Consider the following 12,097-nt stretch of genomic DNA (forward strand, 5'->3'; position numbering starts at 1 on the left):
TGCCAAGGGTAAAACGCTCTGTCAGTCTCATAAAAGCTACTTAACTTCTTTGATTAAAGTCCAATCACTCACCAAGTCAATTATGCTCATATGCAAATTCAATTCACTTTCAAATTCATTCAATTCAAGAGGGTTAGTATCAAAAGCATTTACATGGCTAGCTACGGTAAATGCCTTTATTTTGTGGTAGTTCTGAACTCTACACCTCCTATAATAACATAGTGGTCACCTTACATTTGTACAAAAGGTAGCATACAGAGTCCATTTCATTCATTCATTTATTCATTGATATTCGATTCAAATGCTATAGGGCAAAAGTGCATCAGTGAAGACCATGTCCCTATTCAGAAGGATGTTCTGACAACAATGCATGGTTACTTTGAGCTAACAGCACGATTCTGAAAAGTGAGTCATTCATCTGATTAAAAACCCTATAAAAAGTCACAATAAAAACACATTCAGCATGAAATAAAAGAGATGTTAATACATACAATTTAGTAATAAAACAAACTACATATATGCATACACACATTAATATGCATACACATGTTTATATATGTATAAATCACATTCACAATCATAATATGCGCTTGAAACAGGAACGTTATGGGAATGCAACACTCTTTCACGTGGAGACCGCACGCAGCAAGGCCCCAGGATGCTCCTGTGAGACCGAGGAGAAGAGACGCGGAAGGAGTCTGGGTGGGGCCCAGAGGAGCACCACAGCAAGCCACCGTAGACTTTGTCGGTTGGAGCCCTTGTGTGCGGCAGAGAGTGATGGAAGAGAAATCAGCAGGTCCATCCCCACTCCCAGAGTTAGTATTAAGGCAGAGACTGCAAGGAGAGTTGGAGTGTTGTTGTTGAATTGCGGGTGGATCCCCTGTCATTTGTCTCAGGTCAGCCTCCAGGTTTCCTAGCCTGAGGTGCTGTGTGATGACTGGCTGGTGAGGGAGGAGGGCCCTCTGCTGGCATGCTGCCTTCCCCCGGTCTGCGGTGCTGGTGCAGGGTTGAGGAGGAGGGGATGAAGTGGTAGTGTAAGGGCAGGCATGCTGTTTCTAGAGTAGTACTGCTCCTACTCTGATCTGAGTGGCCATGCCGCGCCACATGAGTTACTGAACAACAGCATGACAGAGGTGACGCTCAACACACGCACATCATGATGGGAATGTTTCGATTAACACAGAAAGAAAAGAAACGGAGAGACAAAAGAAACCAAAATCATGGATGAATGAAGGAGACAGACAGGAAGATTAGAAGTGAACGAACGGGCGGCGTGGGCGACCACAGAGTTACATCCAAGACGCTGCATTCCTTCCTGTATGACGTAATGACAGTTCATATTACAGACATGCTGAAGCACGTTAAGGTAAGGCGACCGCAGGCGAGTAGCAGTCAGGCAGACATTCTCAAGAACGGAATGAGAATGTAACAATGCAACAACAAGGCAGGCTGTTAGTGCTGGACGTTGCCTGAAGAGCAGAAATACAACATTAAGATGTGCGTAATAGTGGAGTAGTGTATTAGTAGTGTATTCATTGCTTATCTCTCATTATAAAAGATGTTGCGAGTCGCTAACTATAAGCCCCCTCCCTGGTCCCTGATCTTGCTGGTATGCTGCAGTGGATTGGTTACTCTGTGTTGTGTATAGACAGACACAGTTTAGAAGAACACTCCCCTCCTACAGAGGCATAGTTACCACCTCAGGATTCTCCGCTGCTATGGAATGATGTTAATGGCCATGGATGTGTGCATGCAAACATGTGACCTGCCAACCCCCTCCCCTCCCAAGTCAAGCCCTGTCTGCCACTAGCTCCACCAGACTCAGCATGTACCCTCCACCAAAGACCTCGCCACACTGCTCCACTCAGGAACCTGCAGTCCAACAGGAGAGAGAGAGAGAAAGGAGAGGAGTTACTGTACCGACCCCTAGGACAGAGACAGATAGTGGACAGTAAGTAGTACACACTGAAGAACCACGCCCCTGGGTGTAATGTAGGCCTGACCACCAGAGGGCAGCATTGTTGTGACACACACACACATACAAATCAAAGGAAGAGAGAAGGAGTGTACAATTATCTTAAAGGGTAGTATGGTAGTGGGAGGTATGAGTCATATAGGCACAGACTAGGCCACTTCTTACCGGGACCGTATTACTGCATTCATGTCTTAATAGGTGGAGCAGAGTACTTAACATACGAGACTCACAACAACTGACTGATAACATAGAGACAATACAATGGGTCAAATCTGTATAAGTCAATTTTCCTATTTTCCAAATCACTTTGATCCAAAGTAGAAAGATCTTAAAATCAGAAGAGCATTTTAACATCCACCTCTTAAAAAAAAAAAAGAAGAAAAAAAAGATACATGTACAGAAACAACAAATCTCTTTTGAAATATTAAATAAAATGAATCAGCCCTAAGGGGTGATGAGTCCCCTTGCCATAGAGCAGACACACATGGCTTAATTCATTGATACAGAGCTCCTGTAGGGTCACTACAATAGCATGACTGTAGAGTGTTTGTTTGTCCGTGAGCTCACACAGTGAACAAAGAGGACCTGCTGTTCGGACCAGCACTCCCCAGAAGAAGAGGGCTTATGATATGAGTCCATGCTGGTAGTCAGATCAGATGTAGGTGACCGCACCTTTGCTGTTCTTCTCCATGGTGATCTCCACGTAGGACGTGGGCACATAGCCCTCCTCTCCGCTCTGCTTCCTGGCTCGCGTCCAGCCGTCGCCCTTGTCCTCCTCGATGATGAACAGCACGTCGTCCTCCTTCATCAACAGTGTTCCCTCGTTCTGACCTGGGGGTCAACAGCACAACACAGACCAAAGACATTCTGTTAGCGCACAGAGAAAGAACCATAAATACCACATCACATCATCAACATGCCATATTCACATTCATGCAAATACTAAAAACTGCTCCAGTGTTTGTGTCAATATCGCTAGTTGAAATGCCCAACCCACCACACACAGTGTCACCACACAGTAAGACAGTGAACTGCATAGAGCGCACCACTGGCTTGACTGTACTATACCATCAAAGGAGTAGAGCGCTTTGCAGTGGCCAAGGACTGGGAGGGGGTCGTCGTCGTCAAATTCATCATCAAACTCGTCTGGCTGGTGGGCCTGTCGGGGGTCTGGCTGGTGAGGGGGGCTGCGGTGCTCCTGGCTGGGGTCGTCTGTGTAACTGCCCTCAGGGCTGAGGAGAGGAGAAGAAGAGGGTGGAGAGAAGAGACGGATGAGAGAGTCTGTGCCATCTCAGCCATTCAAGCTGTAGGATTCTGCTCCAGACAGACTGACTGAGCCATCCGAGTCATTTTCCTTTAGAAAAACTATTACGACTCCACCCATGTTAAGCTTTAAAGACACAAAGAACAAGGTGTGTCATTCTATTTATATGCAGACATCTGGTAAACCTGTTAGATTGGATTTGTTCAATTTACGCTATGGCCCAGGGGAACATGTTACTACTATTACTACTTCTTCTAGTCTACAATCTATTACTACCACATAAACAACGTGTTTCTGTGCCCTCTGACCTCTCTCTGCCATGGGGTGTGTGATGGTTGACGTCGGCACTGGGTCTTCGATCTCCTCTGGTGCTCACCTTCCCCTCCACCTCTGACAGCCAGCTCTGTGTGTGTGAGGGAGACAGAGAGAGACAGACAAAAAGAGACAGAGAGCGAGAGAGAGAGAGAGAGAAAAGGAAATGAAGAGGTAGAAAGAGTCATAACATTCATATTGCTGTTAATAACCCCACGATGGATACACTCATTCTTATCCGGGATATGCCATCGTTCAACCAGTCTTTCAATATTAGTGTAGTAGATGTAACCCTCGGACTCTCAAAGAACTCCTATCCTGTTCTACTCAGTGTTCTGTTGACAAAGGGAAGCAGGGCATACAGTCATCCTCCAGAGGGGGCTAACTCGGCACAGGAAACCGTCGCCCTGTCACTATTTCTCCAGATGTACTGTGATGCCTTTCTTCCGCTCCCCTTCACCCATTCCTTCCTTCAGGGCTCTTGGCTGGGGAGGCTTACCTCATTCTTGTGGATCTCGGAGCGCAGTTTCTCCATGTTGCACATGGTCTCAGAGATCTTGGGCTGGAGGCTCTGTGGGTCTCCCATCTGAGGGTTCTTCTCATACACATCCTTCATCTTGTTCAGTGCATCTCTTCACAAACATACATTCAGTCACAATGTGAACACGTAGTACATAAACAATCTAACAAACGACACCGACATGTCAATGAAATACTAATGAAGCAGAAATGTGGACAGTATAAGAGAGACACAGATCAGTGTTTAAAGTAAGTCTTCCCATGGCCTACCTTTGGTCCACCTCTTTCTGTAGTTCTTTGCTGAGCTCGTCGATCCGAGCCTGCAGCCTCTTGCGTCTCTGTTCGGGAGGCAGATGGCTGAAGTCCTCCAGTGACGGAGCCTGAAATCGCATCAGGACACTGTCCAGTTACAATGACACAATCACTCGTGGTCTCTAGAGACCTTCTCATAGCAAGAACCTACGAGAATTATACTAGCAGAGACCAGAGAATGAATAGGTTGGAGAGCCTCACTCTAGAATGACACTAGACCTGTGCTATAGAACTCCACAAGGTGAGACACATGTACAGCTAACTACAGCAGACCAGATCTCACACTACTGACTCACCTTCACTGACCACTGGGCAGGTTTGGGTTAAAATAGAAGAAAAAGCAAAAGATGGAACGGTTATCAAAACGTACGTGGCTCATGTAGGTTGTCACGGTAACTACGAGCAAAGCATCACAAGGGTGTGACTATGAAAGGAGAGTCAAGAGGTTGGTCGGGGGTTACCCACAGTTGTCAAGAACAAAGGTGGACACAATCTGATGAGCCCTATTAGTGTGTCAATCTGGGTGAAGTTATACTTGTTATGTAATCTGTGTTATTATATTTCAATAATTGAACGGATATCTTTACTCTACATAGAATGTGGCCTATCATGTATTGGAAAGGCTATCCTCCAAGGAGAATACACTGTTCTCAAGATATCCTTTGAATTCCACTAAAAATAAGTTGACATCTTAAAATCCCTCTTTAGATGATGTGATGACATTCGAAGCAGGAAGAAGGTTGTTTCCAGGAAGTCTGTGTCTTTACTGCAGACAACCATGAGTCACCTCATACATTAGGGAAATCAAACTAGGTCCTTCAGCCAGAAACCAATGGGACACACAGGGGTGACACACAATCAATGGTCTGGCACAGTAATACCACTGTGTGACATTCATCAGACTGTTTAGCCGTCATGCAGTATATTGGCTGGCTCATGACGAGGTACAGTTGACCTTTATGTCACGTCGACATACCACCGTAACCTCCCCTTATCCAAATACCACCTATAGCTACAGTATCACTTCCTACACGTCACACAACACACTCTACAATGGCACTCCTGTGATTTCAACACCCCAGTGTTCCTAACTAGAGAATAACTAACTGGATCAAAACCAGAGAAACAGAAGAGAGGGAGGTGAGAAGGGAGAGAGACAAAAAGAGAAAGAAATAAGGAGAAATAGAGAATTAAATCACTGCAAACCCAAACACACTGACATGCTCTTAGTCTTACCCCTCGTTTAAGACCCCTGAAAGAGGCTATCCTGGGTTTGACCGTTCTCATTTCAGACAGACAGAAAGCTATGGGGTCACTGGCAAATTTAGGAGACTGACAGTGGCTGCCGGTAGCCAGGTCTGGGCGGTGGGGAGCGGGGGGAGGAGAGGAGGGGGGAGACTGGGACAACAAAAAAGGGTTGATCAACCTGCAAACTTTTAGAACTAGGAACATATTGTAACGATTGAACATAAAGTCATGGTGTTGTGTCGATATAAGAGACAGAGGTTTAAAAAAGAGGTTATCCAACGTATTGTCCCACAAAACAAATCTCAACAGGAGAAACACCAGTTAAGCAAGATCATGCAATATGAAATCTGAGAGACCTTCGGGTGAGAAACCAGAATGGACATAAGACAAGAGCAGGCAAATCAAAGTCAATATGCGCACCAACACCCCTTGTATTAGACAAGTCATTTGAAAATGGTTAGCTACTCTCACACAAACCTACAAAAAGTTATAGATTAACAGACGGTATTGGCCTTTGGTAGGTCAAAGTGTAGTGATTTATGTAATGAGATAGAAAATGCTAGATTCAGGTGACTTATAAAAAGAGAGCAACCGTAAGGTATAAACCTACCAGTGGACTCTGTTATGAGAAAAAAAACAGACAAAAGTGAGTGGGCATACATACAAGTTGTTCACTATTGAAACAGTGAGCAAAGGTCTTGATAGCAGGTGATGATGAATCTCTCACCTTGGGCTTTTTCCCAAAGAGCCACAGTTTGTTCTTGGCCGCCTTGCTGATCGAGTGTTTGGGGTCTGGCTTGACCACCCCCTCATTCTTTGGGGTGCTGATGGTGTTGTCTGAGCCCGTCCGGGAAAGGTTCTGACTGTAGTCCTCAAACGGGAAGTCCCCTGGAGGCTCAAAGCCCGACTTAAATGACTCCACTACGATCGCTGAGTCCTAACAGAGAGACAAAAAAAAGACTAAGCTATAGTGAACATCAAACATTACAGACTGACTTCTTTAAAATGATGTTTTCTGGGACACCATGACCTGAGTGTAGAGTACAGCTCAGCCCCTGGTGGAAACCACTGGGCAACATGCGCTATGTGCATAAAGAACAGCCAGCTCTGCTCAGCTGGCTGCGTGAAGAACCGGCCAGGCTGCGTGTAGAACCGGCCAGGCTGCGTGTAGAACCGGCCAGGCTGCGTGTAGAACCGGCCAGGCTGCGTGTAGAACCGGCCAGGCTGCGTGTAGAACCGGCCAGGCTGCGTGTAGAACCGGCCAGGCTGCGTGAAGAACCGGCCAGGCTGCGTGAAGAACCGGCCAGGCTGCGTGAAGAACCAGCCAGGCTGCGTGAAGAACCAGCCAGGCTGCGTGAAGAACCAGCCAGGCTGCGTGAAGAACCAGCCAGGCTGCGTGAAGAACCAGCCAGGCTGCGTGAAGAACCAGCCAGGCTGCGTGAAGAACCAGCCAGGCTGCGTGAAGAACCAGCCAGGCTGCGTGAAGAACCAGCCAGGCTGCGTGAAGAACCAGCCAGGCTGCGTGAAGAACCAGCCAGGCTGCGTGAAGAACCAGCCAGGCTGCGTGTAGAACCAGCCAGGCTGCGTGTAGAACCAGCCAGGCCGCATGTAGAACCAGCCAGGCCGCATGTTGGCCCGTGGGTGGGAAGGAGAGAGGAGGCTCTGCCTGCCCGGGGCCAGCCAGCAACAAACACTAGAGACAGAGGCCAGAAACTAGGCAGAGGCTGACTGATATACCACCGCTAGCATGCTAGCAGATGCCCATAGACTTCCAGTCATTGCACTAGCTGGCATAGGCTCGCAAAACTACCTCTAACCTTTATACTGGACACAGAGACATAAAAATAGTATCCACGAGTTCATCTGACTCCGGAGAAGTAGATAAAGGGCCTCATTGGCAAAATCCCCAAGTATCCATTTAACACTACAACCGCCTGGCCTTTCAGCATCTGCTAGAGAACATTGACAGTCCTTCTTTTAGCATACGCATCAGATGCATATCAACATAAGTGTCAAAGTTTAATAAAACAGTGAATAAACAACTGTAAAGGATAAATTGCATGAAGAAATATTAGTGGAAATATATCCATGTAAAAATATAACAATAGTTATTATTGGTGCTCCCGAGTGGCGCAGCGGTCTAAAGTGGCAGAGGCGTCACTACAGACCCTGGTTCGATTCCAGGCTATAACACAACCGGCCGTGATTGGAGTCCCATAGGGCCCAGCGTCATCCAGGTTAGGGTTTGGCCGGGGTAGTCCGCTATTGTAAATAAGAATTTGTTCTTAACTAACGTACGTAGTTAAATAAAACATGTAAACATTTGTTTAGATAGAGTCAAGGATATGTTTTGTATAATTCTCAAGGCCTATTGCGACACATAGCACGTTTTCATTTCCCTTTTAATACATTTGATTAGTAATAGAGTTCCAGTAAATTTGACATAGTAAAACGTAAGAGAGAATGTATCAACCCGCAAGGCGCGCAGACAAATTATTAATGAGTGCCAACGCTGATAAATAGGCATAAAACTCATCATTACACTATGGCTGTTCTAAATTAAAATCACCCTCTTCTTCCTCATCATTCCGTTAGGCCTAATTGAAATTCAATTGTGAAGTAAAGTGCACAATTATCACCCATTCATTCATCCATCCATGTCATTCATTCAGTGAGGAGACACACATTAGCGCCTGGCTGGGTACCAACGTCCTACAGCACAAGTTGGTGAAAAGGTTCAATACTTCTAAAACGTTTGTGAGTTCAAAATTCTGAAAACAAGCAATGTAAAAATAGAAACATTTAAGGAAAAGTCATGGAAAGAGCAAGACGTTGCATTTTGTTTTGGCAGATTTAAAAAAAATGTACATAGCCGTTGGCCTATGGCGGTTCCAGTGTTTAGAGAGCCATTGCCTCACCCTGGCCTGGCTGGTGGGTGGATGACTAACTACTGATCCTGCTCCACCCATGCCATGAGCTGCCTCCGCTCCGTGCTAGAGTCACCATGCTAAAGCATAGTCTTATGTACACCCTGCTCCAAACTATAGAGCACCGTCACATATGCTCATGCTATAAGGGAATCATGCTACTGTGTAGGCCACCATAGCATCATACCATAGGGCACCATCCTCCAGACTCACCTTGCGTTGGTCCACAGCCTTGGCAGCAGTCACCATGCCCTCCAGACACTTGGAGATTATGGGGACGACTCTGCGCTCCACGTCGGCAAAGCTCCGGTACGTCTCCCCCAGCTTCACTGTCCGCCTCTCGTCCATGTCCTGCAGGTTCTGGAGAGGTCGGGAAAACAGACACACCCCGTGACCTCTGACCTTCTAGTCTCCTGTGAGCCAATCACAGCTCAGATTTCCATCTCTCCGGCCAATGCGGGATGAGACAAAAGTTGGAGCCTGGAGGAGAATGGCTGGCCGTGGATTACCTTGAATATCTGTGGAATGGCCACGTTGAAATGTTTCCACTGCTCCCCATTAAAGTTCTGCAGCTGAGCGGCGTACTCGTTCTTACTCTCGTCTGCTGAGTGTGTGCGCAGGTACAACTGGGACTTTGCCTGCAGTGGACAAGAGGGACAATTCAGGACCACTCAATACACACAGCAGATGACAACCTGCGAGGTGTATGAGTGTAGGTAGTTTACATGTGAAGGCTCAAGCCAGGTCAGGACTTACCTTTTCTACCTCTGACTTGGTGGCGTTGATGTCGTTGTCTAACCTGTCGTAGCTGATCTGTGATTTCTCTGCCTCCTTGCACTCCCGCTCAAACTTCTTTTTGCTCTAAGAAAGTCAAATAGGAGACAGATTATTAGTCAAGACATATTGATCTCTTCTCAAAACCAGGAGTCAATCCTGCCTTGTAATGAATGCAAGCCTCTACCATTTCTACAAGAAATAGACAGGAGAGCAAAACAGAGCAGAAGCACTTTATTGTGGTTAAACAGGCAGCAGTGCAAACAAAAAACCTCTAAATAAATGTATGCTTTCCTCCTGCCAGAAAATCTGTGCTGCATTACGTGACATTGCAACAAAGAGGAATACCTAAGGCATTACAACACTGACATTCTCAATGTGAGATTCAGCTGTTGCTGGCTGCAATCACACAAGCCCTAAAAGCAGCAAAAATAATTCAGCCTTTGAAAGTGTGACACACAGGCAAACTGGAAAGGCATGAAATGCAGGAATACTTCTCTCATCAGTGTGTGTATGTTTGTGTGTGCCGATGTGCTCTTTTATGTATGCATCTTCCTATGTGTGTGCACACTCCTTTAAGTGTGTGTGTGTGCGCGCAGAGGTAAGTGGAGATCCTCTTGGCCCTCTCTCACATGCGGCCCAGCACCCAGCAGGACTGGGCGTCTGGCTGTCGGCAGAGGGGAGCAGGTCCCTGCTGGAGGTCCACGTGTCACACAGGCCTCCTTCCCTGCGAGGGGCCTTCCCTGTCCTCTCCGTGCCCTGTGCCACATGGCCCTCCCTCCATTCATCTCTTCCCTGCCTCCTCTCACACACTCACATTGTCCATATGTTTCCAACACTGGTCCAGATACTGCTGGGCCTTCCTGCCCTCTTGGAGGTGCTGTGGAGTCAAAACACACAACTCAACACACAAATGTACCGTCTTAATTTGACTAGTTTCTCACAACGGGAAAATAACCCTGCAGCAACAGGAAATGTGAATTCTATGTGATTCTAATTACTGGACATTTTTGTGTAGGGTTTGATACATTTAGCTAGGATAAATCAAGGTTGACATTTTAAAGTGGAAATAAACTTTAGAAGCCTTTTTAAAACCTTGAATACACTACAATTTGCATTTCCTGCTGCGCGTTAAATTTCTCTGCGACAACAGAGTGATCAATGAAGTGATAATGCCCTTGAAGCCAGTATTTGGAGGACATATTGGCACCGGTGTTGTTAGACCCAAGATGAAGTCGAGAGCCGGCACACAGTGACAATATATCCTCCAAACACCGACCTCGAGGGAATTATCACTTTTATACGGGTTACGGGTTACCAACATACTCAAACAATGACTGACATATTTTAATTAAAAACGTTATTTTTGATGAATTTATTCATACTATTTCATCCTTCCACAAGATATAGTCCTGACACAAATCTAGGGTTGCTACCCAAGCTGGCTGGTCCTTCATTCTATCGGTTGACAGAGACGCGACTCAGTCGTTCCGTCTTCTTGTTCTGTATCTATGGACGTTGTTCGTTCTAAATGTTCCATTGCCATAATGGCTGGCAATGTTCTTATCCCTTGCTTGCTAGCTATCCAACTACGGCTAACTTAGTCACTTCAAACAGTGCAGACAGAATAACAACAGTAGCTGAATTTGTTTAAGCTGTTTTCTAGGGACATTTATTTGGATACATCCATAACAACAAGCTAAGGAGGCGCGATTTCGCCTGGCATAGAAAATGTGCTCTCTTGTTAGGACACTGTCGTTCAGAGGAGCTAGCCAACAACACAGCTCACACAATAACTTCAAACTGAAAAGACTGCAAACTAGATGTACTTCGTTTTGTTTAACTTTTTTTCAATTTACATTTCTTCGTATATATCCATAAATATTATGCCAGCTGATTCATGATTTCGACTGGCTGAGAAAAGCTGCCTGCCTGTCTGTCTTGTCCCGACACGTTCATTACTATGGGACAGCTGGAGATCGAATTTGAATATTGACTATAATAATGAATATAATATTGTTAGCAATGTCATGGACACAGACAGCAAGGTTTATACAAATCTCCGCTGCCGATAACCGAATGTTAGTGTAAAAGAAATGTGAGATGATGTCTAGATGCTTTTTATAGTGGAGATCAAGTTTATAAATTGCCTGGCTGGGCTGATGACAGTGGATTGCGCAGTCCGATGGAACAGAGTAAATAGGCATTTTAACAACAGATTTAGCCGGTGGTGACTTGTGGAATAGACACCGGCTGGAATGCGGTTTTATCCAAATCAGCATTAGACCCACCCGTTGTATAAATTAAGATAGCGCACCTGTATGAACAAGAGCATCTCAATACAAACATGTATAACTCACTCACTACGGCATAGATGAAATAACCAAGCTATACACAACATAACAACACTGTACATAATTAAGCCTGCAATACGTACATCCAGGGATTAGTGTCCTACTGCTAAAGCCACTCACGTGTTTCCTCTCTGACTTGAGGTCCTGTGAATACCTCATCAGCTCTCCGTACACATTGTGTCCCATCTCCTCGGCCACAACCTCCCTCTGCCCCGCGTAGTCATTCAGCTCATTCAGGATGGAGTAGAATGACAGGCACGACGAGAACCTGAACACACAGGACAGGTTACTCAACACAGCAAACAAGGGTATTAGCAAGTAAACTTTGAGAAATGAATTTGTGAGGATAGAGCGAAAGACAGAGATGGATCCATGCTGTGGATCCCATCAGATGGCAGTGGTTATGGCCAGA

The 12,097-nt window shown here is 45.8% G+C and overlaps 1 protein-coding gene across 3 annotated transcripts in view; it reads right to left on the bottom strand.

The window, feature by feature from the left end:
* Window positions 1–260: 260 nt before the first annotated feature.
* The window catches only part of fnbp1l (formin binding protein 1-like), an 85,432-nt gene continuing 73,595 nt past the window's right edge, over window positions 261–12,097 (bottom strand). Inside the window, exons 4-16 of one of the 3 annotated variants that reach the window (XM_082968030.1) lie at window positions 11,806–11,953; window positions 10,149–10,211; window positions 9,314–9,418; window positions 9,067–9,195; window positions 8,771–8,917; window positions 6,358–6,567; window positions 5,619–5,780; window positions 4,679–4,690; window positions 4,341–4,450; window positions 4,051–4,183; window positions 3,548–3,642; window positions 3,044–3,207; window positions 261–2,806 (exon numbers count right to left, since the gene is read on the bottom strand). In XM_082968030.1, the coding sequence (XP_082824156.1) occupies window positions 2,628–2,806; window positions 3,044–3,207; window positions 3,548–3,642; window positions 4,051–4,183; window positions 4,341–4,450; window positions 4,679–4,690; window positions 5,619–5,780; window positions 6,358–6,567; window positions 8,771–8,917; window positions 9,067–9,195; window positions 9,314–9,418; window positions 10,149–10,211; window positions 11,806–11,953 (1,657 nt within the window). In that variant the 3' untranslated portion in view covers window positions 261–2,627. The remainder of the gene's footprint in view (window positions 2,807–3,043; window positions 3,208–3,547; window positions 3,643–4,050; window positions 4,184–4,340; window positions 4,451–4,678; window positions 4,691–5,618; window positions 5,781–6,357; window positions 6,568–8,770; window positions 8,918–9,066; window positions 9,196–9,313; window positions 9,419–10,148; window positions 10,212–11,805; window positions 11,954–12,097) is intronic. The other 2 variants (XM_082968029.1, XM_014169519.3) reach the window with 2 other exon arrangements.

Source organism: Salmo salar, chromosome 23 (assembly GCF_965601325.2).
Source record: "Salmo salar chromosome 23, fSalSal1, whole genome shotgun sequence".
NCBI lineage: Eukaryota > Metazoa > Chordata > Actinopteri > Salmoniformes > Salmonidae > Salmo > Salmo salar.